Here is a 27661-nt window from a genome sequence, read left to right as displayed (position 1 = left end):
CGAGTATGCTCTCTCAGTGTCAGTCAGGCTGTGACTGGCATTTGCTCCTATGTGTCTTTGATCTCCTCCTTGTCACACTGACCTAGTATGGCTGTGAGTCCTACAGGACTGGCGTTCACAGTGATTTCAGTCTTCTTCCGAGGAGTGAAGTATGCCAGATTGCTGGCTGACTCAATGGTGTTCTTGATTGTCCTTGATTTTATTGAACATTTGATCACATCTCACTGACCACCAGAATGGTTGACATTTTTTTGTCAGTTCCCTGAGGGGATAGCTGATGGTAGCGTAGTCCTTGATGTACCTGCCACAGTATCTGGCAATTCCCAGAAACGACTGATTACCCCCGCATCTTGAGGGTACAGGGTGATGGTGAGGGCCATGCCTTTCTTGGGGTCTGGCCTCATCCCATCACCTGGAAAGATATGTCCACAGCTTCAGAGTGGACCTGTAAAATTTACACTCATCCTTGTTAAGGGTCAGGTTAGCTACCAGCAGAGCCTGACATGCCTGATCCAGGGCTTTGTCATGTTCTTTGACCGTGGCTCCGAATATAAGGATGTCGTCACTGTAGTTAAGGGTGTTAGGAATGTGTCTGATTATTCTCCTGATCGCTTCTTGAAATATCTCAGCTCCTGCTGAGATGCTGAGCCGTTTGAACAGAAATAACCCTTGATGTTTTGAAAATGTGGGTATGTAACGTGAACTTTCACGGAGTTCGAGCTGGTGATATCCCTTCAATGGCAGTGTTTGGGACTCTCATGTTCACACATATATACACTTTGCCACTGGATCCTCATTTAGGAACCACCACCACTGGGGACACCCACAGGATGGGACCCGAGGTTCTCTCTTTGATATCAGCCCTGAGGAGGTCTCTTAGTTCATCTTCGATGGCCTGTTAGAGGTGAAAAGGTACCTTCTGGTGATGCAGGGCCACTGGTGTTATTTGTTCATTTATGTGTAGGCAGACTTGAAACTGAGCCAGCTTTCTTAATCCTGTAAATAGCTTTAGAAACCTGCATACAATGTCTGATTCCTCCTCCACTCGATATAGTATCTCCACCAGCCTCAGTCGTTCAGCAGTGGGCAAACTGAGGAGGCAGTCTGCTTCGAGCCCTTTGATCATGTGAATCTGTTCTTGGGTGGTTCTGTCTTTGTAAGTGAGAGGTGTTTGAAACTGCCCTAGACATGGCAGAGGGTCTTTGGACAGCCACTTGTAGACTTGCATGGCTGTTTTTTGTAATTTGGGCTTGGGGTTCATCCTGTTGTATTCTGTGACACTGATATAGTTGAGGGAGGCACCACTGTCAAACACAAAGGTGGTAGAGTCTGTTCCCATTTGAAGATGCAGCCTTGGGTACTTCTTTAATCTGCCCTGGTCGGCGACCATGCACATATATTTTCACTGTCTTGTGAGATTGGTGTGAGAGGTCGTGACTCCCAGGATTCAGAGCTTGACAATTTTTGGGTGCCAATGCGAGTAAAGACTTGATCTGGATGAGCTGGTGGAGCAGTCCCGTCGGTCACACACCACCTTCGCATGATGACGAGACCTGGGCTCCCTGGATTTCTGCTGTATGCTCTTCTGTGAGGCCTAGCACACCTTTTCGAAGTGGTTTTCCTTTCTGCAGCGGTGACACTGCTGACCCAATGCTGGGCACAGATCCGTGTGCGAGAAGTATTGACTGCAGCGATTGCATTTCAATTGTGATTCCCTCATTTGGCCTCATTTGTTGGGGCTGTAATGGCATCCTGTTTGTCGGGGATAGTTTGTGGATTTCGGAGTCCCCCAGTGTTCCGGTGACTGTAATTTCTTCTGATGCGTTTGAAGTCTGAATGCCTATTCCTGTTTCTCTAGCTTGCTCGTTCGTATGTCCCTCATTTCAGTGCTCTTCTATGGGCTTTGTATGGTGTCTGTATATCCCTACTGTGTTTCTTCTGTAGGTTTTGTATGGGCACCTGACCTTGAAATGGCCACCCTCTGGTTCTCACAGCTCATTGGCTGAGCTTCCTGACTCCAAGATGGCTGCCAGGTAAAGCTGAAGTTTCTGGGGATTTACTGCAAGACTTGCAGAATAATTATCCAAGAGGCTGTGGAGGTCGGTCCTCTTACCTCCTGCTGTGAGCTGCTGCCGCAGATTGGATTGCAGTAACTGGAGGTAGCCGTGGTGGGCATGATGCCTCTTCCTGGAGGAGAGCATCTTCAGCGCAATCGGGGTGGGGTCCCAATTTCGTGCGATGGCCAGCAGTCATCCATGCGGCAACAGGCTGCGAGCCACGCTGTATGCAGATGCGACCGGGGTGGGCTCCCGGAGTCTATGCACTCCAAGTTGTTTTCCCTTCATCTAAATCAATTCCTTTAATACTCCAAAGATCCTCTGCAGAAACCAATCCAGCCTATGATATATCCGTCGACGTTTCGACCCCTCTATACCTTGGGCCAAATCCCAGCTCCACAATGGGTCTTCTTCAGGACTAGTACGATGGGAGTCCCTTAAATATATCCTCAGACTTCTTCACTTCTTTTACTTGTCTACTTATGAGGAGATCATATCTTCATTCACGTGTGAGCCTTCAGAAGACTGAGCGTTCACAAAGCTTTGTGATCCATTGTGGAGCTGGGATTTGGCCCAAGGTATAGAGGGGTCGAAACGTCGACGGATATATCATAGTCTGGATTGGTTTCTGCAGAGGATCTTTGGAGGATTAAAGGAATTGATTTAGACTCTCTGAGGATTTGGAATGGAGTTAATGCAGCAAACAGAAAAGAACCAACCAACTGTTTTTAATGTTTTTTGTATAGGTTTTTGATTCATTGGAATATGTATTCTTTTTTCTATCTATCACAAGCACTTTTTCTCACACTATCTGTCCTTTGGTGTGTTGTTTTACTAGATGGGTTGTCGATATAGGATGAATATATTAAATTGATATTTATGTATAAGTAAATAAATGAATATATATATTTATATGAATAAATAGTTGTTTTGTTTTATGATATATAATTAATTTGTCGATCTTTCCCTGTTAGGGCATTGTTGTATGTAATGATTATCTTCTACCCAGCCCGATTGGGTTTTTGGGTTACCCTCTGTGTTTTATAAGTAATCTTTGGGAGGTCAGCGGTCTAGCCGTCTGATCCTCCTGAAATTTGGAGCACATGAAGCCTTTCAGTCTGCGGCCCCACAGCGGATGCGTACAGCGGGCGCGCCAAAGGCAAGCCTGTCTGTGCCCCTCCGGGACCTGCCAGGCCCAGGGGCCAGTGATTATGGACTTTATAATACAGGGAGAATAACTTACAAGGCTGAGTTCCTCTGTTCTCTTAGACCTAATATTATTGTTAAAAGTAATGGACAAATGGCTTCCATGGACACCACCGGGCCTTTTATAAGGGGCTATAGACCCTCGCAGTCATCAAGTCAGAACACACGGGTATCTAATAAACCCCCACACACCCTGTTTCTCTTGGCAAATTGTAGATCCCTAGCTGCTCATAAGTTAGATATCTATCTCCTACTGAGCGAACTGACACCTACAGCCCTGTTCATAACGGAAACATGGCTTCATGAGGGCTCAGTGCCAGATATCACCCAGGCCCAACCCAGACAGTACTCAATAATAAGGCATGATAGAGTCCCTGGGAAAGGGGGGGGGGGGGGGTCACCATTATTGTTAGGGATTCAGTGAAGGTCACCACCCGTCCCCTTAAATTGGTTGATTGCGAGAGTATGTACTTTTCCTTTCTCTTAAATCCCCAATATAGTTTTTCGGGGGCCTTAGTGTATCGTCCCCCCGGTACAACAGAACACTTTCCCCAATCATTCTCGGAGGAAGTGGCAGAATTAACGTGTAAAAAGCCAAACTTCATAATCCTTGGTGACTTTAAAATTGACGCAGCGAATCGAGAGAATGCCTCCACCAAGAATTGATGTTTGACATGGAGGCCTTAAACCTCACTCAACTGATCCACGGCCCCACACACACTAAAGGTCATACTATTGACCTAGTTTTTAGCAATATAGCTGATCTAACTGTTCTGCCCCCACCCCCTTGGCTTCGTCCGACCATTTTTTAATCTCTCTCTCTCCTTTCCTCTCAAAGTTATGGAAATACCTTCCCAAAGCACCACTCAACCCTATAGGCGCTGGCATATGCTTAAGGTCAAAGAATGGATAGACGTTTTAGAAAACTCCATACCCACATTGAATGGGAATATGGCTACATCACTAGAATTATTTAATAACTGGGTTATCAAAACCTTAGACATTATGCTTCCATACACATCTAGGCCAAGGGGGTATAGGAAAAAAAGAGCCCCTTGGTTTTCTAACCATCTGAGTGTAGTAAAGAGGGAATGTAGGTGGTTTGAGCAAGAATGGAGGAAAACATATGACAATTGTTCCAAAGAGGAATACAGGAAAGCCATTAGAAGGTTTCATGTCGAAATTAAAGTAGGGCAAAGTATTTATTATGCACAGAAAATTGAACAGAGCTCTAATTCTTCAAAGGAAACTTTTCTCCTTCTAAAAGATTTCACCTCTCCCCAGGTAAACACAGAGGCCATAGAAGGCTCTCAAAAACATAGCAACAATTTAGCTTCCTTTTTCCAGAAAAAGATTTTAAATATTCACGGAGCCTTTCCAATAAGTATCCACTGTTCTCAAGTCATAGACGACCACTGCTTCAATGGCCCAGCAAGGTTTACACAGATTCCTCCCCCTTCTGCTCAAACGGTCTTATCATTAATGACCACGCTCAAATCAGGGTCACCTCAAGATCTGGCCTGCCGTTAATTTTAGGACTAGGGGCCTCAATAATAGTACCAGTTGTAACTGAGTTGCTGAACATGTCACTGTCAGTTGGCATCATTCCATCACGGTAGAAACATGCAATTGTCAAACCATTGCTTAAGAAGCCCAACTTGGACCCATCTATACATAACAACTACAGATCCATCTCCGTGCTATCAGCCCTTGTTATGATAATGGAAAAACATTTCAACACTCATCTTTCAAGCTTTTTAGAGGACAATAACATTCTGCATCCCTCTCAGATGGGCTTCAGACCATTACATAGTACGGAGTCTGCGCTAATCGCAGTTACTGAAGAAGCTAGGAAACGCTTGAATCAGGGTTTGGTATCAGCTATAGTGCTACTGGATCTCAGTGCTGCTTTTGACATGGTTGAGCACTGTATTCTACTTCAAAGAATGAGGGAAAGGGGAGTCTCAGGAAATGCTCTAAGTTGGTTCACTTCATTTTTAGATGCAAGATCTTTTCAAGTTTTGGACCGGTCCTTTTATTCCAGCTGCTTCAAGAGCGATTGGGGAGTGCCCCAAGGCTCTTCTTTGAGCCCTACGCTATTTAATATATGCATGGGTCCATTGGCTAAAGTAGTGGAACCCTTTGGTCTTTCTTTAGTGTCATATGCTGATGACACTCAGCTTATGGTATCCTTTTCCACAGACCAGAATTCCTATAATTCTTGGCTCATTCCCTGCCTACAGGCGATATCCAAATGGATGTCTGACTGTAAACTGAAGCTAAACGGAGATAAGACAGAGGTTATGTTTTTGGGTACTCAGGCCAATCCAAACCTAACCTCCCCTGTTCTACAACCACTAGGAGACCTACCCTTGCCCAAAGCAAACATCAAGAGTCTTGGAGTATGGCTGGACCCATGGTTGACTATGGAGTATCAGGCAAAGACATTATCCTCCTCCTGTTTTGGTATACTCAGACTTCTCAGAAAAATCTCCGAAATACTCCTGTTCATCGCAAAGAGACTTATCATACAGGCTTTAATAATATTGCAACTGGACTATGGTAACGCCTTGTTCCTTGGAGCTCAAAATATGTTGTAAAAAATTGCAGGTGGTTCAGAATACTGCTGCCCGCCTTTTCTTCAAAATACCAATCTATGAATCGGCCAGATCAGCTCTACCCACTCTGCATTGGCTCCCCTTAGAGCAACGGATAAAAATTAAATCTTTATGTTATATCCATAGAGCCCTACATGACAAAGGCCCGCCATTTTTGAAAACCCTACCCCCACAAGATATTTAAGATCATCCTCCCCTGCACCTTGCCGCCATTCACCTAATTAAAAAAGCTTAATGGGGAGGAAGATCAATATCCTACCTTGGAGACAGATTGTGGGACTCATTACCACTGAAACTACGACAAACCAGTCACGAACTTTCATTCCGGAGTCTTTTAAAAAACTGGTTGTTTTAGCTGTCGGTTCCCAAGGTTGTGTTTTTGAAGATTTCTACGTAGCGCTGGGAGAACTTCGGGTAGCTATGCGCTCTATAAGTTTTCATAACATAACATAACATTTATAAACTATTTTTATTATGAGATCTTCTGTTTTGCCTCTTTTTGCTATTAAAAACACATAATCATGCTTGCTATTTGCTCCATTCCATTCCTCCCTGAATTTATCAGCTCCAACATCGCACCCAACCTACTAGGGTTGAGATGGAAGATAGGCAGTGAGCAGCACTAGCAGCACATTTCTATTAAAAATGAAATCTTTGGACTCAGACATGTATTTAAAAATTACGCTTGTAACACATATTGGCAATCAATTTTTGGGAAGATTATGCCAAACAATTTACAATTCATAGCTCTCTTTTTTTATCAAGCTTTCAAGGGGAAGGTAAGATCCAGCAATTGCTGGGAAGGGTAAGGCATGCCTGGGACAACAAAAAGTTACAGGAATAATAGTACCTCTTTAGAGCTCCTGATTTTTAGTCAATATGTATAAACAACTACTAACACCCGGCACTCAAGCCACTCTTATAGCTGTGGGTGACCTGGAACAGTCAGAGTTGTCACATTTGTAAGAGTAGAGTAGTACTTGTGTTTGTACTGTCATTGGCAGCGCTGGCAGGGACAATTGGTGGAGCAAGCTAAAGTGGACTTTTTCTTTCATGAGAACATCATGCCACATCCCCTGAAAAGAGAAGACCTGGTACCTCACTCAGATGACACTATTCAAGTCACATTTGCATCTCACTTCTTGAAAAGTTCAGGGTCGGACTGGCTATAGAGCAATAAGGCAATTCCCGACGGTTGGTCTGACAGGAGAGTGAGTGTACCGTTTTATGGCTGTTTCTGGGCCTGTTTCATGGTTTGCTGGACTGTTTTTTTTTGTTCATTTCCATTACAGTAAAACAAACATTGGCTGCAGCACGCCCATATGCACTTATACAGCTTGTCCTTACAAGATCAAAACTCCCCTAGCTTGCAAACGTTGTCCAATAACTCAGCTTTCTAATCACCTAATGGGGTCCACTTTTACTTTGGTGTTCTGGCCTATTTTCTGTCCAAGTTCGACTCTGGAAAAGTTCATCACTGCTTGCAGGCAAGTCAGGTGCTTGCACCAAAAACAGTGAGTAGAACCCACGGTGCAGAGGGCAGCCCCAGTGGTGGAAATGAACACGCCCCAGAAGAGACAGTAATGCAGTGGGCATCAGACACAGTGCAGTAGGTGGTAGCTGCGATGGAAATCGGCCACCCAGCTGTGGTAGGCCTCCTCTTATTTATTTATTTTTACAAATTAAGAATTAGCTAAACCTCTTTTTGCAGAACTCTTCTGTGTGAGATGATTAGAAAATGAGCCCAGAGCCAATTTACCACTCAACAAGGTTAATAATGTATTCTACACACTGGGCATTCAAATAAAAATAATTCAAATTATCAAGATCCGTCTGCACACAGTCACAAGAACCTTTGTCCCTCAGGCCCAAAGAGACCAATGCTTGAATAAAACTGCTAATGGGTCCTCACATAAAATAAATACACTGATACCTTAGAAAGCACCTTAGTTGGGCCCGAACGAGGAGGCTGCCGTGGAAGAGGACATTGACGTTGTGCATCTTGGACAGTGGACGCGGCCATAAATCATTAATTACTGGTAAAGTGAGGCAATGAAACTTGAAAAACAAGAGGTGCCTGGTAGAATCCACGCCAAACGTGTCTCTTTTAAGAAACAAATAGTTGTAAAAGAGGAATTTTGATGACGTCTTTAATTCATCATTACTATTTGTGTTGCGAGAGAAACAGAGAATGGATTACCTCCATCTTTTTTTATTAGGACAAAGCGGGAAATTGCAGATGCAAGTCACTGTGGCTGACGTGGGAAAAGACAAATAAAAACCCTCCAACTGAAATCTAAATAACGAGGACTCGTTCGGTAAAAGCAGATTTTAATAGGTCTCTCCCAAGGAATGTCTTTTATGTTGTCCTTAGTGCCCTAATAAGTAGTATCTTCTGTCCAATAGCAGACATAGTGCAAAACGATGATGTTCTCCGGCAGAATAGGTTGGGGACACTGGTGACCCCTTTATCTTACAGCTTTATTAGACCTCAGGCTGTATGGGGCCACAATAGGGGGTGCACCCCTCCCCCAACTCCTGTGTTGCCCCCCCTCCCGCCCCGCTCCCCCACTAGGTAGGTGTTGCAATTACGCCCCTGCTGAGCAGTGTGGGCTTCTTGTACTAGTGAAGGATGCCACGCCCATTGGGCTAAAAATAAATTCTACTGATCAGGTCACACCGCTGCCTGGGCAGTGAGGAGACTGGCACGTGTAAAAGTCGCGTGCCCTGACATCCCTGAGCTGGGATTTAATGCTCCTTCTGCAAACGCTGACAACAAATCCAGACACTGTTCAGCTGCAGAGCTCTCATCCTATTGCTCAATGAAAATGCCTAAGGAAATTAACTTTTTTTTTTCAGACACATTTTAAAATAACTGTTCACTACCAGACCGTCTTCATCTACGTCCTCGTTTTCAACATCTGCCGTAGGAAGAGAACTGTTGTTTTCTTCACTTTCTCAGCTTCTCCCAGGCGCTGTGACTTGGTACACCTGTTTCATCCTCAAGAATGGACCTGTCACTTATTGTATTAGACTTGTCCTTCTCTGTGCTGGCACCACCATACATTTTACCTTCACACTTCCTGTTTTCTGAAGTTCTTTTGGTTGGCCTTACGACTCTGGGACATTTACCACTTCTATCCAGCGCTAAAGTGTGCTAACATGCTTGTGCTCTCTCTCTAGAACATGGTAACATTGGCCTATACTTGAGTAACCCATTTAATTTACTTATAAGTTCCTGATATATGGTACTACGTGGACCCTCGGCCTTTAAATTAGATGAGACTAGCTGGGCAGCAGTAGTCACTGTGCCACCCAATAAAGAAGCCCTTTAAAACATCTCAGGCCTGCCACCGCAGCCTGTTGTGTAGTTTTAAACAGCCATTTCAACCTAACAAAAAAACTATTTCACAGGCCTAAACTTTTTAATACATATAAGTCACCTCCAGTGCATGCTCAAAAAAGACCACAGGGCAGGGTGCATTGTATTTAAATAGTAGTAGCATGGGCAGGGGAAGGCATTTTCCAGAATCAGATATGGGGGAAGCCTAGACGTTTCCCCCACTTCACAGTCTTAAACCAAGTGTAAATACTGGACCCTCAGACCAACTCTTCTGTCTTCTACTGGACCTGCGAGGGTCCCCGATAAGGACTGCCTTATACTTCGGGGGACTGCCTTTTGTACCTTAGAGAAGTGCCCTACAGCTACCAGAGGTCTGACCCGCTGCGACAGGCCTGCCTTGCTGCCTGTTAGAAATGGGGTCTTTGGTTGACAGTCAGGTTACCCCCGTCCAAGCAAGAACCCTCACTCTAGTCAGGGTAAATCACACACAATTCAAATTATCCTGTGCCCACCCTCTGGTAGCTTGGCACTGAGCAGTCAGGCTTAACATAGAAGGCAATGTGTAAAGTATTTGTCCAATAAATCATGCAATAACACAGTATAGCACAACAAAAATACACCACACAGTGTTTAGAAAAATATATCATATTTATCTGGATAAATGCAGGTCAAAACGATTAAGATGCAATAAGTATATGTTGAAAATATCACTGTAGAAACAATATAAAGTGTCTTCAGTCTCTTAAAAGCAACAAATGTCTCTTTGCAAGCACAAAGTACCTGGTTTGCATTCAAAATCTCCGCAAGGAACTGCAGAGGAGGCGATGCGTGGAAAACAGGGACGTGTGGGTCGATTTCTCTGGCCGCAGACGGTGATGCGTTGTTTATTTTTCTTGCAGTGAAGGCTTAACGTCGATTGCCAGTGCTCGGTCTTGGATCCTCTTCAGGTTGTGGGGTTTTCGGACACCCCGGGGACGATGCATTCAAATCTGGCGCTGCAGGACGAAGTCACAGGGGCTGCGTCGATCCTGTGGGAGTTGCATGGAAATTTCTGCCCCACGGCAGACGCTGCGTCGATTCCTCTTTGGAAGTGGGGCTGCGTCGTTCCGGCTCGGCTGTGGGTCGATCCAGTGGGCCGTGGGCCGAATTTCCGGTCGCTACACTGGCACTGCATCGATCTTCTCCTTGTGAAGTCGGGCTGCGTCGTTCCGGTACAGCATGAGGTGAATTTTTCACCGCAATGCAGGCTGTGCATCGTTTTCTGCTGGCTGTGCATCAATTTCCGCTGCACAGAGAGTTCTTCTTGCAGGAATGAAGTCGTTTTGGTCCTGAGACTTCAGGGAACAGGAGACAAGCTCTATCCAAGCCCTTGGAGAGCACTTCTCAGCGCAGCCAGAGAGCAGCAAGGCAGCAGGGCAACAGCAAGGCATCAGTCCTTCACAGAAAGCAGTCAGGTGAGTCCTTTGGGCAGCCAGGCAGTTCTTCTTGGCAAGTTGCAGGTTCTGGTTCAGGTTTCTTCTCCAGGAAGTGTCTGGGACAAGAGTGTCTTGTCAGGAGGTGTCTCAGTTGGTAGAGTCAGAGACAGTGCTTAAATACCCAAATGTGCCTTGGAAGTGGGGGAGACTTCAAAGAATGGCCTAGAAGTGCACAAGGTCCCCTTTCAGTTCCATCCTGTCTGCCAGGGTCCCAGTAGGGTGTGTGGCAGTCCTTTGTGTGAGGGCAGGCTACTGTCCTTTGACATGTAAGTGTCATGCCCTCCATCCTCCCAGCCCAGGAAGACCCATGCAATATGAAGATGTATGCAAGTGAGGCTGAGCATCCTGTGTTTGGGGTTTGTCTGGGTGAATACACAAGGGAGCTGTCAACTGAACCTAGCCAGATGTGGATTGTATGGCACAGAAGGATTTAAATGCAGAGAAATGCTCACTTTCTAAAAATAGCATTTCTAAAATAGTAATATAAAATCCAACTCCACCATTAAGCAGGATTTTGTATCACCATTCACAAGCAAGTACTTTTAAATGCCAAGTCGAAGTGGCAGTGAAACTGCACACACAGGTACTGCAGAGGCAGGCCTGAGACATGGTTGGGGGCTCCTTATGTGGGTGGGACAACCAGTACTGCTGCCCACTAGTAGCATTTAATTTACAGGCCCTGGGCAAATGTAGTGCACTTGACTAGGGCCTTAAAAGTAAATTAAATAAGCCAATTGAGTATGAGGCAATGTCACCATGTTTTAAGGAGAGGGCATATGCACTTTAGCACTGATTAGCAGTAGTAAAGTGTGCAGGGTCCTAAAGCCAGCAAAATTAGGTCAGAAAAAGAGAGGGAAGAAGGCAAAAAGTTTGTGGGTGATCCTGCAGAAAGGCCATTTCCAACACTGCCTGATCCCAGAACTACCAGAGTGACTCCAAAGATTAGTTGGCTAGCCTCCCATGTGAGCTACAGGGACATAACAAGCTCCAGTGATCATGAACCCTGCCCTTGGCCTGTGCCTGAAGTGAGCCCTGACCTCCAACTGCTGCCAATCCCTCCTGGACCCTTGAAAGTGGTGTTTAAGATGCTCTTTCAGCCCAAACCTGGACCTTGGGACTTCGAAAAAACATCACCTTCTCATACACTTTTCTTCACAATTTCTTCTAAGTAAGTCGAGACCGGGCCCAAACCACCTTCTGTATCCAAACCCTGCCTATTCATAACTTTTTAACTTTGCCCTGGTCTCATGCAAATATATGTGATAGTTGTAATCTTTTAGGCTCTACACTGATTCTACTGTTTGGATTTAATTTGTTTTGGTGTCTTTTTATTTATTACATTTTACTCTAAGGAAATTGGTGTGGGATATTTCTTGTGTTGTTTTTCCCTTTGTTTGTGTGCTGCATAAATACTTAAAACTATAAGGAACAAAATCCCCTAAGTGTAAACATAATGGAGTCATGCCCTAAGTGCAAAATAGTAATGCACAGGGAATATTCAAAACAATCAGTAATTTATTTGTATGAACAAGTTAAAATCAGTTCTTTTAGAGGTATGTACCCCACCAAAGCAGGTTTTACACAAACAGGCAAAAGAACAAGGTAGTGATATCACAAATTACATGGACTCAAAAGATCACATTTCTTATGAAAAGAAGACACTACTGCACTCAAAAGAGCAATTTTATAAATTCATGCGGGTCCGAGTGATTTGGTCAACAACGTTTCGATCCCCTAAGCATATGTGATCATCATCCAGACAATACAATATTTGCCTGGCTACATAATTTATGTACAATAAATCAATGAATACACGTTGCAACCTGCAAAATTAGGGAAAGAAAAGTAGAGAGGAAGAAGAAAAAGAAATTAGTTCTGATTATGCATTTGAGGCTCCTACTCCAATGAACAAAGGTGATTCACTCATGATGAGGACATGGTGAATATTCTGTGTAGTGTACTGAATAGGTAATCTAGGTGAACCATCCAAAGGGTGAAGTGGTCCCCAATGAGTGAGTGCCATGCAGAGAGGTAAAGGATACGCTTCCAACATAAACATGAACAATCACAAATGCCCGCAGATATCTCAAAATATACCATGCAGTGCTACATTCTAGCACAGTTAACATACTGTGCGTGGAATTACGCAGCCCACTAAAAGTGGGGTGACAGAATACCTAATAAAAGGTGAATTACAGCCACATTCACAGCCGAGGGAAGGTATTCAAATAGGGCATCATTCAAAAGGGAATAATTGTCAGGCCAACAGTTCCCCAGAATTAGACCTTCTTGGTAGAAGGGCTTCAGAGTCAGAATTCTGAAAATTACTTGTATATTGTAAGCCAGAAAAGTAGAGGGGCTCAAGGACCAAATTCCTCGATGTAAAATTTGAGCTACCATGAAAATTACTAAATGTCCATTAGGTAAAGGGACCTATCATAAGGAAGAGAACAGCCATGAAACTATGGCTAGGGGTCCTGAAGGAAGCCAATCAAGGGAGCGTAAAATAATTAGGGCAGGACTGGTGCACTCTAGATAATAGTAAAATAACAACTTGTTTTTGTACTGCTGCACCTACCCAATCAAAGGGGGGAAGCTCAAAGCATTTATATCCAGTAGAGTAACTGACCAGTCAATTATTATATAACCTGGATAAAACTTATTGCAGGGAACTTGTAGCTAACTAAATGCAGACTTTGTGAAACAAGACAACAGAGGGGTAGAATTATTAAACAGGGTAGTCACAGTGCTCCATGGGAAATAATTATGTACATCATGTCTGTGCTAAACATACCTAATAAAGAAGAACCTGAGAGTCAAACACTATGGAAATCATAAAAGGTTGTGCCCAGAGCTAGTGCTGTGTCAAGGGCAAAGTGGGCAGCAAAAAGAGGGCTTCCCTGTAAATAAACATAACAGAGGGCTTCCCAATAAGAAAAACATAGACAGGCTAATAGAATAGAAGCCTAAATGCCACGCATGCAATAATCAGCACAGGAGCTTACTGTGGTGCACCATGAGGGACCTCATCAATCAGGCAATCAAACCAATGTGAAGACAGCATGCAAGTAAATAGGGAATAGAAATAGAAGAAGGAATAAAGATAAGACGTCCCAAGCATATTATAGTTAAATGGCAGCCATGTTGGAGGCAACAGGTGATGAAGTGAAAAGTATAATAAGCGAAGAGGATATAAGAACACAGTTTCCAAAAAGTACCTATTGACAGAAAATCTTTTGTTAGTGTAGTAGTATAGCAAGCCACATTATGAACAAAATTAAATTCAACAGAAACAAAGTATGCAAAAGAAAACTACTAACAGTTCAATTAAACAGAAATATAATACGCAAAAAATAACAGACATTTCCTAATATTTACATGGATCTTGCAGGTAGAGAACCATCAGTCTAGTAGACCATGTATCACTGGTGCATGGCTAAATTAGTTGGGCAGAAGTAACATATGCTGAAAACCATTGTCTAATATGCAAAAAAGACATTTCCTAGTATTTACATGGGTCTTACAAGTAGAGAACCACCAGCCTAGTATTCCATGTACCATGGGTGCATAGCTAAACTAGTAGAGGGTCCAATTACTAAGAATATTCACGAGTCATAATAATAAACTAAATATGCCTTTACATGTATCCAGCATAGCCAGCTGGGGAATGTGCAGGTGGAGTTCTCGCAATGAGGCATGAATATGGGTAAAAACTATATTATTAAGTCTGTCTTTCCCTTAAGCGTTAACAGTGCACCAAACTAAAGCCTCTTTCCAAAACACAGAGAGGTACACCGTATTGCAGATATACTGCAAAAGTCATGGAGGGAAGTCACATGAGAGAGGTCCAATCCACGAGTTGGTTGAGGCTACTGTGGTGACTGTCTGTTTTCAGGATCCATTTCAGTTCCTCTTTGTTGAGAATCGCTACGAGGTCACCTCCATATTCTGGCATTTTTACATCAATAATCTGCCATCACAAGTCATTTACACAGTGGCCCAAAATTTCGAAATGCATAAATACTTAACTCATTGTCACTAAGTTAGGCTGACTACCTTTGTACCAAGCTACCAGAAGGTTAAGCACAGTTTAATTTAGTGATTTTTATGATTCATCCTGACAATGATTGTAGTTGTTGCTGGAGTAGGGTTTTCATCTACCTCAATAAATAAACCAATTTCTTATAATTTCCTAAGGTGCCACTGAAAGCTGATTTGAAAGGTCAGATGGCTGCTGCCAAAATCTCCAGCTCCCAGGGGGTTAAGGTAGGAGGTGGCCAGAGAGAGATGAGAAAGAGAACAGAAAGAGAGGGAGGGTGGCAGAGGGCCCAGGGATTAATATTTTAGCAGCAGCTGGTGTGAACATTTTTGCTATGGCTTCTTTTAGTCCTCTGTTTAGCCCTATTCTTCACCCTCTACTGAGAGAAATGCACTATTTCTATTTTACTTTAGTTTCTTCTCAGAACAATAGGTTGGGGGTTTAAATATAGACCTTTTGTTCCCTTATTCTCTCCAATGAGTGCATAGTTATTTTCCCCATTTATCAGCAACTCCAGTGGCTTTGTTATCGCTTCCTAGACTCTCTTGGAAGAGTTAAACTGATGCCCCATCCCCACCGTTTCCTTAGGAGTGGTGCTAGGCATGTCAGACGTTTTTGCCAGACCCAGTCCAACACCTATGTGTATGGGCCACATAGCACAAGCAATGTTTATAAAAATGTTTTCCATTGAAAGAGAAAACATAGCATCTCCAGCGTCTGTTCCCTCTTATTGGTATTAGCAGTTGTAGCTGTCGCTACATTAATAAACAGTACAGGCTTGCTTCAAAGTATACATATCGTTTTTGAAACGATTGCAGAATCCTCAAAAAGAGGTGTCTGGGAGATCATGCCCCTTTAGTGCCCCGTTCTAACTTCCCTGAGCGGCACTATTTCTAATTTTGCACTGGCTTCTCTGCGCTGTTTCTTGCACTTATTCAGCCTCTCCCCAAACAGTACCTCTGCTGGTGCTTCCCAGTGTCACCACAAACTAATATTTTGTTCACTACCTTAGCCTTAGAACTGCTACTCCTACTTCTTCCTTGGCTTTTCCCTGAAGTGTGGCAATTCTGCTTCTACCACTTTCGCAGCCATTCCAGTGAAATTGCTATTTATTTAAAGCCCCTATGCAAGAAGTAGTCCAGATATTTCTCGTGTTTTCAGTCCCTCTGTCTGGGAGGCATCTTTCTTTCTGTGCCTTTCACAGAATGGTGGAAATTCTGTTTAGTCCACCTCTTCAATATCACCATGCAGATGGACTCTATCTCAGCCACTTATATAAATTATGTTTCAAAACCGCAATGTATTTATGTTCCTGGGCTCTCCCATTCACTTCCCTTGCCTTTTCCAGAGAAGTAGCATTGCACGATATTCAATTTCCACGGACTCCTAAGAAGAGTTCCACTGCTGAATCCTCCATTTTGCCACCTTCTCACAAAGAGTGCCAGTGCTATTCAGCTACAACAAACCTATCCACTCTGTACTATACTTGATGGGTCAGAATAATTTAATGATTATTATTGGTTTAGTTCCTCTTCTTAAAGACATATTCAAGATTTAGCAGCGGAACTTGGCAGGTGTGGTCAATAGACTGTTAATGCCTCCCTGTTTTTTATCCTTCTAGTCAGGGCTGAATGAAGTTCGGCATTTGGGGCATAGTGAAAAATCCTCCTACAATGAGGGTCAGGAGTCTTCCCTTAAAGGTAGATGGAAGGAGGGACCACCAGTCCGATAACTAGGAGTCTAATATAAACAGATTTTTTGATTGAGCTTAGCGGCGCACAAGCGCTGCTCTTCGACCTGTTTTAATTTATTCTGTGGGCTTTAACCATGCCCATTTCACACCCATCGTTTCCATTTATTCCTTAGCCTGCCTTTCAAAATTCCCTTGATTTCCTAGGTAAATGCCTTACCTTTGTCTCACTTCAAGGCTGCTTTGTTATGCCTTGCAGACTGACCATGTTACATAGATTATTGCATGATTGGCCAGACATGTTTGTACGGTGCACTATTTTTTTATTTCGCCTCGCTGCTTCGTGCTGCGTGACCTTATGATGTTTCTTCATTTTCCTCATTTTTGGCTGTTTCTTTGCCGTTTCTGTGGAAAAAGGCTGCAAGCTGGAGGGAGGTACTTTTTACTTTATGTAATACATTTTTTTTTTTAATGTCCTATAGCACAAACTCGATCTGACGAGTGCTAAAGTTTCATATAGCTCAAATTCGATCGGAGGAACGCTTTACATGAGGACCACTTTACAAGTTTAGCAGTTGAAAAATATACAAACTGGAGCATTTACAAAAGAAATAACCAAAGAAATCCTCAAAGCGGCTCTTGCAGCAGAGCAAAATAACTGATACTATAATGTCCACAGCATTTGGGAAACTCTCCCCATAATGCTTTGTGCTACATTTCTGTTTGTAAACTTTTTGCCCATAATTCAGACTGTGGTAGTCCTACGACAATGAGACCACCACCAGACTGTTCAGAATGGCACACTCTTTCTATCTATGTCATCTCTGGGTGCCACCCCTATGTAGGGGAGGATCCCAAAATAGTAACCTCTCCCACCATCTAATGCATTTTTAAGTTCTCTCAGGGTTGGAGCTTTTGTTTGACAGCTGAGAGTAGTTTGTTTTTTAAGGGCCTTGTTAATAATATTGTAGTATGTCTGCTGAGTCTGAAAATGTGTAAGGCACTACTCCCTTGAGGGGCTAGATATATGGTTACATTGCATTACTTTTTGCAATTCTGTTGTCATGTTGTTATGCCCTTTAGGGGCTGATTATATGGTGACATTACCATGTGTCTTACAAATGCTATATTCATTATGGTGTTCTCTAGAAGCTGTTCTGAGCATGACAATCAAGATACCCCAATATTTGCTGCACTTGGAAAATCGCCCCATAACAGTTTGCAGGGCATTCCTTTTACAAATTAATTTTGCCAATAACCCACCACAAGCCCTTTTTGTCTAGATCATCACTGGGTCCCCACCCTAGGTTGGGGTAACCCCAAAATAGTAACCTCTCCCACCATCCAGTACATTTTTAAGCTCTCTCACAGCTGGAACTTTTATTTTACAACTGGGATTAGTTTGTGTTTTAAGGGCCTTGTTGGTAAGAATATTGCAGTAGGCCTGCTGGGCCTGCAAATGTGTAAGGTACTACACCCTCTAGGGACTACATATATGGTTACAGTGCATTACTTTCTGTCATTCTGTTTTCCTGTTGTTAGGCCCTCTAGGGGCTGACTATATGGTAACATGACATTGTTTCTTACAAATGCTATTTTTATTATGGTGACCTCTAAGGGCTGTTTTGAGCACTACAATCAGGATACTACAATATTTGCTGCACTCTGAAAATCATCCCAAATGGTTTGCAGGCATTTCTTTTACAAAACAATTTTGTCCATAACTCACCGTGTGGTGGTCCTAGGACAATGGGACCACCGTCAGAATGTTCAGCATGATGCGCCCTTTCTGTCTAGGTCATCGCTGGGTCCCCACCCTAGGTTGGAGGGGGGCAAAATAGTAATCTCGCCCACCATTCAGTGTCTTTTTAAGCTCTCTTATAACTGGAACTTTTTTTTTACAGCTGGGAGTAGTTTGTGTTTTAAGGGCCTTGTTTGTAATAGTATTGTACTACGCCCTCTAAGGGCTACATATATGGTTACACTGCATTATTTTCTGCCATTCTGTTTCCATGTCGTTATGCCTTCTAGGGGCTGACAGTATGGTTACATGACCATGTTTCTTACTAATGTTATTTTTATAGTGGTGCCCTCTAGGATCTGTTATGAGTTTTACAGTCAAGATACTACAATATTCGCTGCACTTGGTTTGTGAGGCATTCCTTTTACAAAACATGTTGCCCATAACTCACCGCACGACCTGCTCTTTCTGTCTAGCTCATCTCTGAGTCCCCACACTGGGTTGGGGGGACCTCAAAATAATAATATAACAAATATAATAAATAATGGCAGTATTTTCATTTTTTGCTGCAGATAGAGGAAGAAGGTAAATGGAAGTGCATTAGTAATATGCAGGGCCACTGGAATTATGTGGCAGAGAGGACCAAGTTATGCAACAGGGTTGACCAATTTATGTGGCAAGAAAAGTACAGTTATGCATGTACAGCACCAATAGCTCTTACTCAAGCAAATGTGAGACCTATTGCATTGCAAATGCCTGTTTAGGAATACTTTTAGCTTCCAGCCCATCTCTCCTTCCAAAGGGACAGTGATGTTGCCCGTCGGCCTGTGTGTTCATGTTAAGACTGGAAAATCCATGCCATGATTGGATGCTTTGGAGTCTAGGTTGTGAGGGGTGTGAATGTGTGTATGTGTGCGTGTTTGTTTATATATGTTTTGTGACTTTGTAAATGCTGATCAGGTTTGTAGGGAAGCTTTGATGCAGCGAAGGCCGTTTAATGATATTTCTCTCTCAGCTCCCTAGAATTCATCCCATTTTCAGGTGAACTGCTCTGAAGAAGGGGTTATGAGGAATGTTTTTTTTCACATGGAGGAAGTTAGCGGTTCCAAAGCATAGGAAACATGGATATGGATTCTAAACAAAGCATAGTCCTCAGATACACTGTCCCCCACATGGGCAGCTCACACACCACCTTTTTGACCATGTAACCTACCTGGTCCACATCAGTGACATTGACAACTTTCTTGGACTGTGCCACATATCCCAGGACACCAGTATCCAATGGGAAGACAATCTCTGAATCAGGCATTACCAGACACTCTTCCAGGGTGGCGTCTTTATGTATGTTGAAAAGCCGGGTGGCCAGCTCGCCTGTGCCGTTGCGCATACGATACATGAACAGGCTCATGCGGTCAGCCTGGATTATGAAGCCCACACGCTTCAGGATGTTGAAGCAGCAACGCTCCATCTGCACATTGTCCTGAAAGTCCCGAATGAGGTCAAAGACAATCTCACTTTCCTCAACGCTGGTCAGTGTGTGGAATGTGTCAAAGTCCACGTTGGTCTTGCGGTTGCTGAGAAGTTTGCCGATGACCTCAGGTCGTAACTTACGGTCGTAGTATTCCTTGGTAAAGTCCAGGTTGGCATCAAGGAACTTCTCCACTGCCTCTTTAGTCACGGTGCTCATCCTGAAAGTGGCTAAAGGGTGCAGCTCCTAGAGAACCCTTCCTTCTGCTGCACCTTCTGCCTCTTCGTCCCCTCAATCCTCTGGGACCAATTTCACATTTATAAAGGAAAACAACAAATCAAATGAAAAATTCCAATGCCAGCTTTGGAATCCTGGAAAGGAGCTGCACCATCAGAGATGTTGCTGGTTGCAAGCCATTCCCGGTCAACCAGCTGCCGGCCTGACACAGAGCGGGGCGAGAACAGCGACTCTGACTTGACAAGTATTAGTCTATCGAGAGTGAAGGTGAAACGGGGATTATCCAGATCTTTTTAAATGGTCACGTGGCTGCTCGATAATCCTTAAACCAATTCTGCAGGGGAGCTGGCGAGGATAGTAAGGGAACTGGCGAGGGTACAGCTGGTCGTAGTGTGTAGTGCCAAAAAGTCAAAATCTGGAATTGTGCTAAGAAAGGAATAAGCCTGACTACCAGTGTGGAAATGGACTGCAACTCCCGAGCATGGGGCAGAAAAGAACACTTTCTGGGGTCCAACACTCAGCAGTGGTTACCACTGGATAAAAAGTCGCTGTCGACGGTGAAAACGGATTTCCTTCGGCATCAATGGCTCTTTCTTTTCCTTTGCAATATCCGTTACTTTCTAAGTCAGGCAGTATGGGTTCCGTGATACCTTTTGAGTGTTTGTATGGAACACACAACTGTACAGACGATTACAGTCTGAAGTCTTCGTTGATAGGTGGGACGAGTGGTGTAGTTAGTGCGCTGGCATGCAGTGTTTTTCGGGGCCTAGCGTTGGGCGTTTTCGTTTCCAGTCAGGGGCCCATTCGAGAGTAGTTGCCAGTAGTAGGCTCCAGAAAAAAAAGGCCCTGAGGTATTGTCGTTGCACTGGGGAAGCGGCGATTTTTTTCGCTTAATCACAGGAACCTAGACATTCATGGCCCATTCCAGCAGTACTAGGTTTCGGGGGTTTAGCATGAATTGGCTCAGGAGTAAGGGAACACATCCCTCAGCGGTGACTCTCTAGAGTGCTTGGCGTGGATGGTTCTGCAGGCCAGGGAGGTTATACATTCCAAGAAATGTTTCTACTTAATAATATCAGATTGATCCATAGCTAAGGCTTCGGGGCTTAAATTAAGCAGGGGGTGTTTTTATTTTGTGCAATACCAAGTGGTGCTACAGGTGAGGATAGAGGTGTATTGGCAGAACTGTGTAGGTTTTGGTTGAGATGGCATACGAAGGAGAATACTGCATGGAATTCAGCATTTACATAGGGCGAGGTGCTAAAATGCTTTGCGGACGGAAACCATATGGTCCTAGATATTCTCATGGCACGCTCCACGTACAGGCCACCCGCGCCTGTAGCCCCTGTGTCTCGGCCCAGCCTGTGCGCGTTTCCGTCCCACCCAGCAGCAACCTCAGCCGTCAGCCCTCATTACTCTAATGCCACAGAAGGCCTCAGAACCGGGGATTACGTGACTCATCTGTTCGTCACAACCCGGGCAGCAACGTTGCTGTTGCAAGGTGAGCACTGCCTCCTTGGAAAAGCCGTCGTCAGCAGGAACCCCGTAGCGGGCCCATTGCGAATACGTTTAGAGATTCTGACTGACAGCGATGATTCTGATGCGTTATCGCGCAGAACATGTAGAGAAGTTTCATAGACAATTCCCACTCTTTTCGAATTGCCATCTCCAAGTTGATAACAGTGTTTAGATAAAGTACCCTTTAAAAAGCATAGTACAAACAACCAGGGCCGGCTTTAGCGCTGGTGGCGCCCAGTGCAGCAGTCTATTTTATTGATGCCACCCCACACCCACGACCACCTCCTCGGATTCTCTCACTACCGCCTGGCAAAAGAACCCCTCATTATTCCAAAACTCCTCTCATGTACATTTCATTTGTTTTAAAGCACTGGTAAGGGCTGGCTTTACTAATCGACTCAGCTATACACATAGAATACAGATCTGCTATTTGCAGCAGGCATATTAACCCTTTGCGCTAATATATGATGAGTCAAAACTGGTGTTGGACAAAACTCCGCTCTCTGTCTAGCAAGAATATTAATCACAAGAGTGAATTCCTGAAGGCTGGACGCACACACATTTTTTCACCAGGTCCTTTAAAATCACAAGTTTTGTAAGTTATTGCTAAACACAGCGCCCGCCTGAGGTCAGCGCCCTCCCATCCAGGTCAGCACTCAGTGCGGCCACACCGTCACCGCCCTAAAGCCGGCCTTGCAAACAACCTTCAAGTAATGTGACTTATGCCTTGTGTATACAGATGATTCCATACATTCTCAGTCATTGTCAAGATCCCCATGACCAGAGCCACTGGAATTGTGCGAAAAAAAAGGAAATTATTTGGCGTAGTGCAGCCCATTTTGTGATAGTAATACTTCATTATTTTATCAGTTTTATGCTTATTAACACTGTGTAGGGGCTGCTTGCAATGCGTTCGTATCAGTTCAACACTCAAATATAACAATATGAAACAGAAAGGTGGTCAGTCAGTCTTTTGCAAAGGGACTTCCACTGCAAGGCAACACGTGTCACTGCACTTTTAGTAACCTTTGAACCATTAGAGCTAGAAATATGTTTTTGTTAAAATCTGCAGATTATCAGTAGATGCTGGATAATGTGCCAAATGCTGCAAATCTATAATTATCCCAAAAAAATGCCATTGCAACACAATACCATAATTCCAGTGACCCTGCCTATGACGTACACTTAAGGACGCGTCATCTCAAATTTTACCATTACATACATGAGGGACAGTCTGAATGCGCCTGGAAGCGCTGCCATGTGCTATGTAAGGAACTCAGTAGGATCAGCAGTTGAAGACAATTCACCTCCTACATACAATACATGGTATTGCATAAGTGTCCTGGGAAGCAAGAGGATAGGCATAACCTTTTTCTTCGCAGAATCTACATAATTTTCACCAAAAGCAAGCAAAATTATGTACACTGTGAGAAATGTACTTGTCTGGTATCTCGCAAGAGAAATGAGCAAGACGGAATACCTTGCATAGAAAAGATATTTAAGATACTGGTCGGAATCTGGCTCTAAAAGTAACCGTCTCTCGACCACAGTTTTAGTGTTCCTATGAGACTTTTGTACTTGAACCACTCTCACAGGGGCGTGAATTACGCAAAACCACACAACTGCAAAATTGTAAGATGTCTGGCGATATACAGTAATTTTGTGAGATTGTACCCACTTAATAAAAAAAATCACTAGTTGTAATCCCTGGTGTTATTCACCCATTTCCAGATTTTCTTTTTTTTTCTGAAGGGGTCCTTTGTGTTTGCCTCTATACAGGCACATTTCAGACAGCAGTGTTGAGACATTTTATATTTTGAGTGCCTGGAAACACCTATTTCGTGGAGAACTATGGTAGTGCCACATCGTTAGTACTTTAAGGCTTTACAAGCGTTATGTGATGAGAGTAGGGGTGCTGGCCAGTGCCCTCAGGTCATTCACAAACATTAAATGCTCTTTGAAAAATCTCTGTTTCAGAATAAGTGTAGCAAATAAGCTAATTGCATCCATATGAAAGTGTGCTAGGAAGGGAACCTCTGACATTTCTGCAAAATGGGCCCCAGTGCTGAATTTTAAAGCATTTAGGGGGATATTTATACTCTGTTTGCGCCGGAATTGCGTCGTTTTTTTTTTACGCAATTCCGATGCAAAACTAACTCCATATTTATACTTTGGCGTTAGACGCGTCTAGCGCCAAAGTCCATGGAGTTTGCGTCATTTTTTTGCGTGGACACCTACTTTGCGTTAATGATATGCAAGGTAGGCGTTCCCGTCTAAAAAAGTGACTCCGAGGCATGTGCGTCGGATTTATACTCCCGGGCAAAATTCACGCCCGGGAGTGGGCGGGTCAAAAAAAATGACGTGCAGCCGCTTTTGCGTCGTTTTTTAGCGCCTGCAAAAGGCAGGCGTTAAGGGACCTGTGGGCTCGGAAGGAGCCCAGAGGTGCCCTCCCATGCCCCCAGGGACCCCCCCTGTCACCCTTGCCCACCCCATGAGGACGCCTAAGGATGGAGGGACCCATCCCAGGGAACATAAGGTAAGTTCAGGTAAGTATTATATATTTTTTTTTTGTGTGGCATAGGGGGGCCTGATTTGTGCCCCCCTACATGCCACTATGCCCAATGACCATGCCCAGGGGACAGAAGTCCCCTGGGCATGGCCATTGGGCAAGGGGGCATGACTCCTGTCTTTGCTAAGACAGGAGTCATTTCAATGGGGGTTGGGAGTCAGAAAAAATGGCGCAAATCGGGTTGAGGCGATAATTTTGCCTCAGCCTGACTTGCCCCATTTTTTGGCGCCCAAGCTCCATATTCCCCTACGCCGGCGCTGCCTGGTGTACGTCATTTTTTTTGACGCACACCAGGCAGCGCCGCCGGCTAACGCCGGCTAACGTCATTAAATAAATACGGCGCCCGCATGGTGCTTCAGAATGGCGTTAGCCGGCGTTAGATATTTTGACGCACAACTGCGTTGGCGCAGTTGTGCGTCGAAAAGTATTAATATGGCCCTTATTCTGTAATGTGTACGTAAAATATGGTATGCATGTGGTATGGCAGCGTTCGCTCATTTATAGGAAGCATGTTTTGCCATGAAGATTAAATCTGAGTGCTAGTACATCACCATGACTTACTTCAGGAATAACATGCTGGGAGAAATTATATGTATCGCAATTATGATGCTTGGTGAAACTGCTTTCCACCTCCCTGGAAGAGGATGATGCAGGAAGCAAAATCACTGTCCCCACCTCCAAAGGGAACATTTTTTTCTGATATCCCTCGAACAGCCGATATATCTAATTTTAAGAAATATAAACTTCTTCTTTCAATACTAAAATCTGAAGAACTTAGTTATCACATTATAGCTGCACCCATTTCAAGATTTCAACTATACACCCTTCTAAGCTCTTTGTGACCACATTGCATCTTTCTGTCATAACAAAAACAATAAACATTTAAAGTCAGTGTGCCCGCTGTCAAGTGAAGCAGATGTGCTTCAGTTTCTCTTTGCCCCGAAATAGTACTGCTGCCCATACGATGACCAATGCCCAGGGTCTTTCATCAGAGGTCATCGAGGCCATCACCATTGACTTAAACTTCTCCTGTGGAGTTGTATAAGTTGCTTTCAGAAATGTTATTTCTGATGGATCAGCCCTGTCAAGTACAGTGTCAGAATAATGTATTTGAGTGTGCTGGTCAACATCATCACACTGAAATGCAAAGTCATGCATTATAGCGCCACCTCAGCTGTGAAGCCGGAGCGCTGCTACAATAATGCACCAGACAAGTTGCAGTGGCAGCGCGAGTAGTGTGCTGCTCCTGGGAGGCCTGGGGGCTCTGGCTCAGCTGCAAGAGCTGAACAGTGCTACAATGTAACACTAAGGACACCCAATGCCATGCAGCAGAGCATTCACTGATGTCAGGACCGTCAGAGTCAGACAGTGCGAGTTGTTTGTGAGACACATGACTTTATAGGTGGGTCCGCTCCTGCCCCTGCGGCATGAGTGGGTGGCAGTTCACATAAGGTTTTGTCTGCAGTGCTGCTGGGCAACAGCAGCGCAGCTCGCACCATGGTGGTATGTGATCCTGCAACAGATCCAACCCCACTGGCAGCTCATTATCAATCAGCTGGCTCACACTGGCAATATGGTAGTGAGCTTGCTGCTGCTCGCATGAGGTATCCCGTGACTGGATCCGACCCCACCGGCGCCAGTGGCTGAGAGTGTGTGCAGGTTAGAGGTGAGCCAGAATCATGCGGAATTGCTGCAGGAGTCAGTAGGTCCACAGCAGGCCATAGGGCCCGTCAATTGCCATGGCGCTGGCTCGCTGCCCTCGAAAGACGTAAGTGTACCTGTGTCAGTGAGCCGGTATAATATCTCCTAGTAGCTGCTATGGCTACTATAATAAATAAAATTTGCTTTAGCGGCGCACGGTCAATGATAATCATTCTGAGTGGCCTGCCCTTGTACTGGGAACTGCGCAGTCATGCAGTTGGCCTTCTCTGCTCAGTTTTCAGCTGTGTTAGCACACTAGTCTAATTCGTTTTGAGTCAGGGTGCGACTAGTTGAGCCACTGTGCAATTAGTCTGGTTTTAGCACCACTGGTGGCACACCGGACAACAAGGACCTCCCCAGCCAGGCTGTAAACCTGCTGCACAGCTGTTTAGCTTAACTACATGTATTTGTTCATGCCCCCTGACAAGGAACCTGCCCAGGACATGGCAGGGCCCTAGAGACTCCTGTGTGCAAGTGCTGTGTGCAAGTCTGCTACACCTGGGACACCTGCCGGAGGTCAAGCGTCCAACCGCATTGGTTACAGATGCTGACAGTACTTCACACTGTGTTCTTCTGCTAAATGACCACACACACATTGCACTCTGCACCTGCTCAGGCCATGGGAAAACATGATGCGAAGCAGCAAAAACTCTTGTTCAAAAACCAACGGCCCACCCGCCAGACTGACCATGACCAGCAACCAGGGTCATCGCCAAACCCTCTTGAAGAAGATACCCAGCAGGAGGTTGACCTTAAAGAAATCCTTATTTATGTCAATGCGAGCCTGAAGGCCATAGATGCCAAACTAGGCCTGCTCACCAGCAGACTGGAACAGGTCATGAAGTGTGTCGACAGACATAAAAAGAGACCGGACCTCCCTGGGAAACCGTGTATCTGACACAAACAACATGCAGGTGGACTCCAAAGAACAGCTGCTAAGGATGAACAGAGTCCTCATATGTATCAGAGCCAAAAATGAAGACCTGAAGGCGCGCTCCAGGTGCAATAATCTTCATATAACTGTTATTCCAAAGACAAAGGTGATCCCCAAGATAGAGGACTTTGTTGAGACACTACTCAGGGACACTTTCGCAAAGGGTCTATCTGCTGTTTTCATTGTGAAGCATGCCCATTGCTCACTGGGCCCTTAGCCACCCCCCAGAGCTCCGCCCGTCCCATAACTGCTTGCTTCCTGAATTACAGGGATTGTGATGCAATCCTGCAGCTGTCCAGGGAGCACTGTCACATCCAATATCAAGGAAGCAATATTTCCTTCTATCCAGGCTTCACACTAGCCGTGCAAGCACCCCGCCGCAAATTCCCATCTACAAAATGACTCCTCTAGAAGGCTGATATACCCTATGCTTTACTACATCCAGCCAAACTGTATCTTGCCTTCGAGGATCAGCAACACTACTTCACAGACGCGAAGGCGGCCCTGAAGTTTGCAAAACATGCCACAAGGGATTGAAGATTTTCCCGGGGGTCACAGCGCACCTCAGAAGACGCACAACTCAGTGATAATGATTAACCCCCGACGCGGTGGGCTGGCCTGTGCTCAGTCTCCATACTCTGATCCAACTAACCATAGGGGATACTCAAGATCACTTTCTGGGCTGCTGGGTGCCCAGCCAACATTTCAATCTGTTGTTGTTATTATTCTTCCTGTGCAGATGACACCACAATTGCATAGGCATGTGGCAGCCCTAGAACCCTCCGTTCAGCCACCCAGCCATTCTGGCAGGGGTATTTGCCTTGTTCTTCCTCGCAGCCAGGGATGAATCCTCAGTTACCTGCAAGGGCTTGCTGGGGTAGGTGGTGGGATTGCTTGTTTCAACCAAATTTGGGGGCTGAAGTGGGAGGAGGTGGCACGTGGTGTTTCGCTTGTTTCATTTTTATCATGGTTGCTTCCATGTTTCAGGTTATAAGCCAATACGCACCATGCTCTCTGATCCTACCTGCACATTACATGACACTCAACTTGGACCCTCTCAGCATA

At 44.6% G+C, this 27661-nt stretch overlaps 1 protein-coding gene across 2 annotated transcripts in view; it reads right to left on the bottom strand.

Annotated features, from left to right (window-relative positions):
- PDE6A (phosphodiesterase 6A) overlaps positions 1-20099 on the bottom strand; it is a 333514-nt gene extending 313415 nt beyond the window's left edge. For both annotated transcript variants that reach the window (XM_069244608.1, XM_069244606.1), the window contains exon 1: positions 19383-20099. In XM_069244608.1, coding sequence (XP_069100709.1) covers positions 19383-19856 — 474 coding nt within the window. In that variant the 5' untranslated portion in view covers positions 19857-20099. The remainder of the gene's footprint in view (positions 1-19382) is intronic.
- Between the last annotated feature and the right edge of the window lie 7562 nt (positions 20100-27661).

This window comes from Pleurodeles waltl, chromosome 7 (assembly GCF_031143425.1).
Source record: "Pleurodeles waltl isolate 20211129_DDA chromosome 7, aPleWal1.hap1.20221129, whole genome shotgun sequence".
Lineage (NCBI taxonomy): Eukaryota > Metazoa > Chordata > Amphibia > Caudata > Salamandridae > Pleurodeles > Pleurodeles waltl.
Note: the sequence above shows the minus strand (reverse complement) of the source record. Positions and strands in the feature narration are given on the sequence as shown.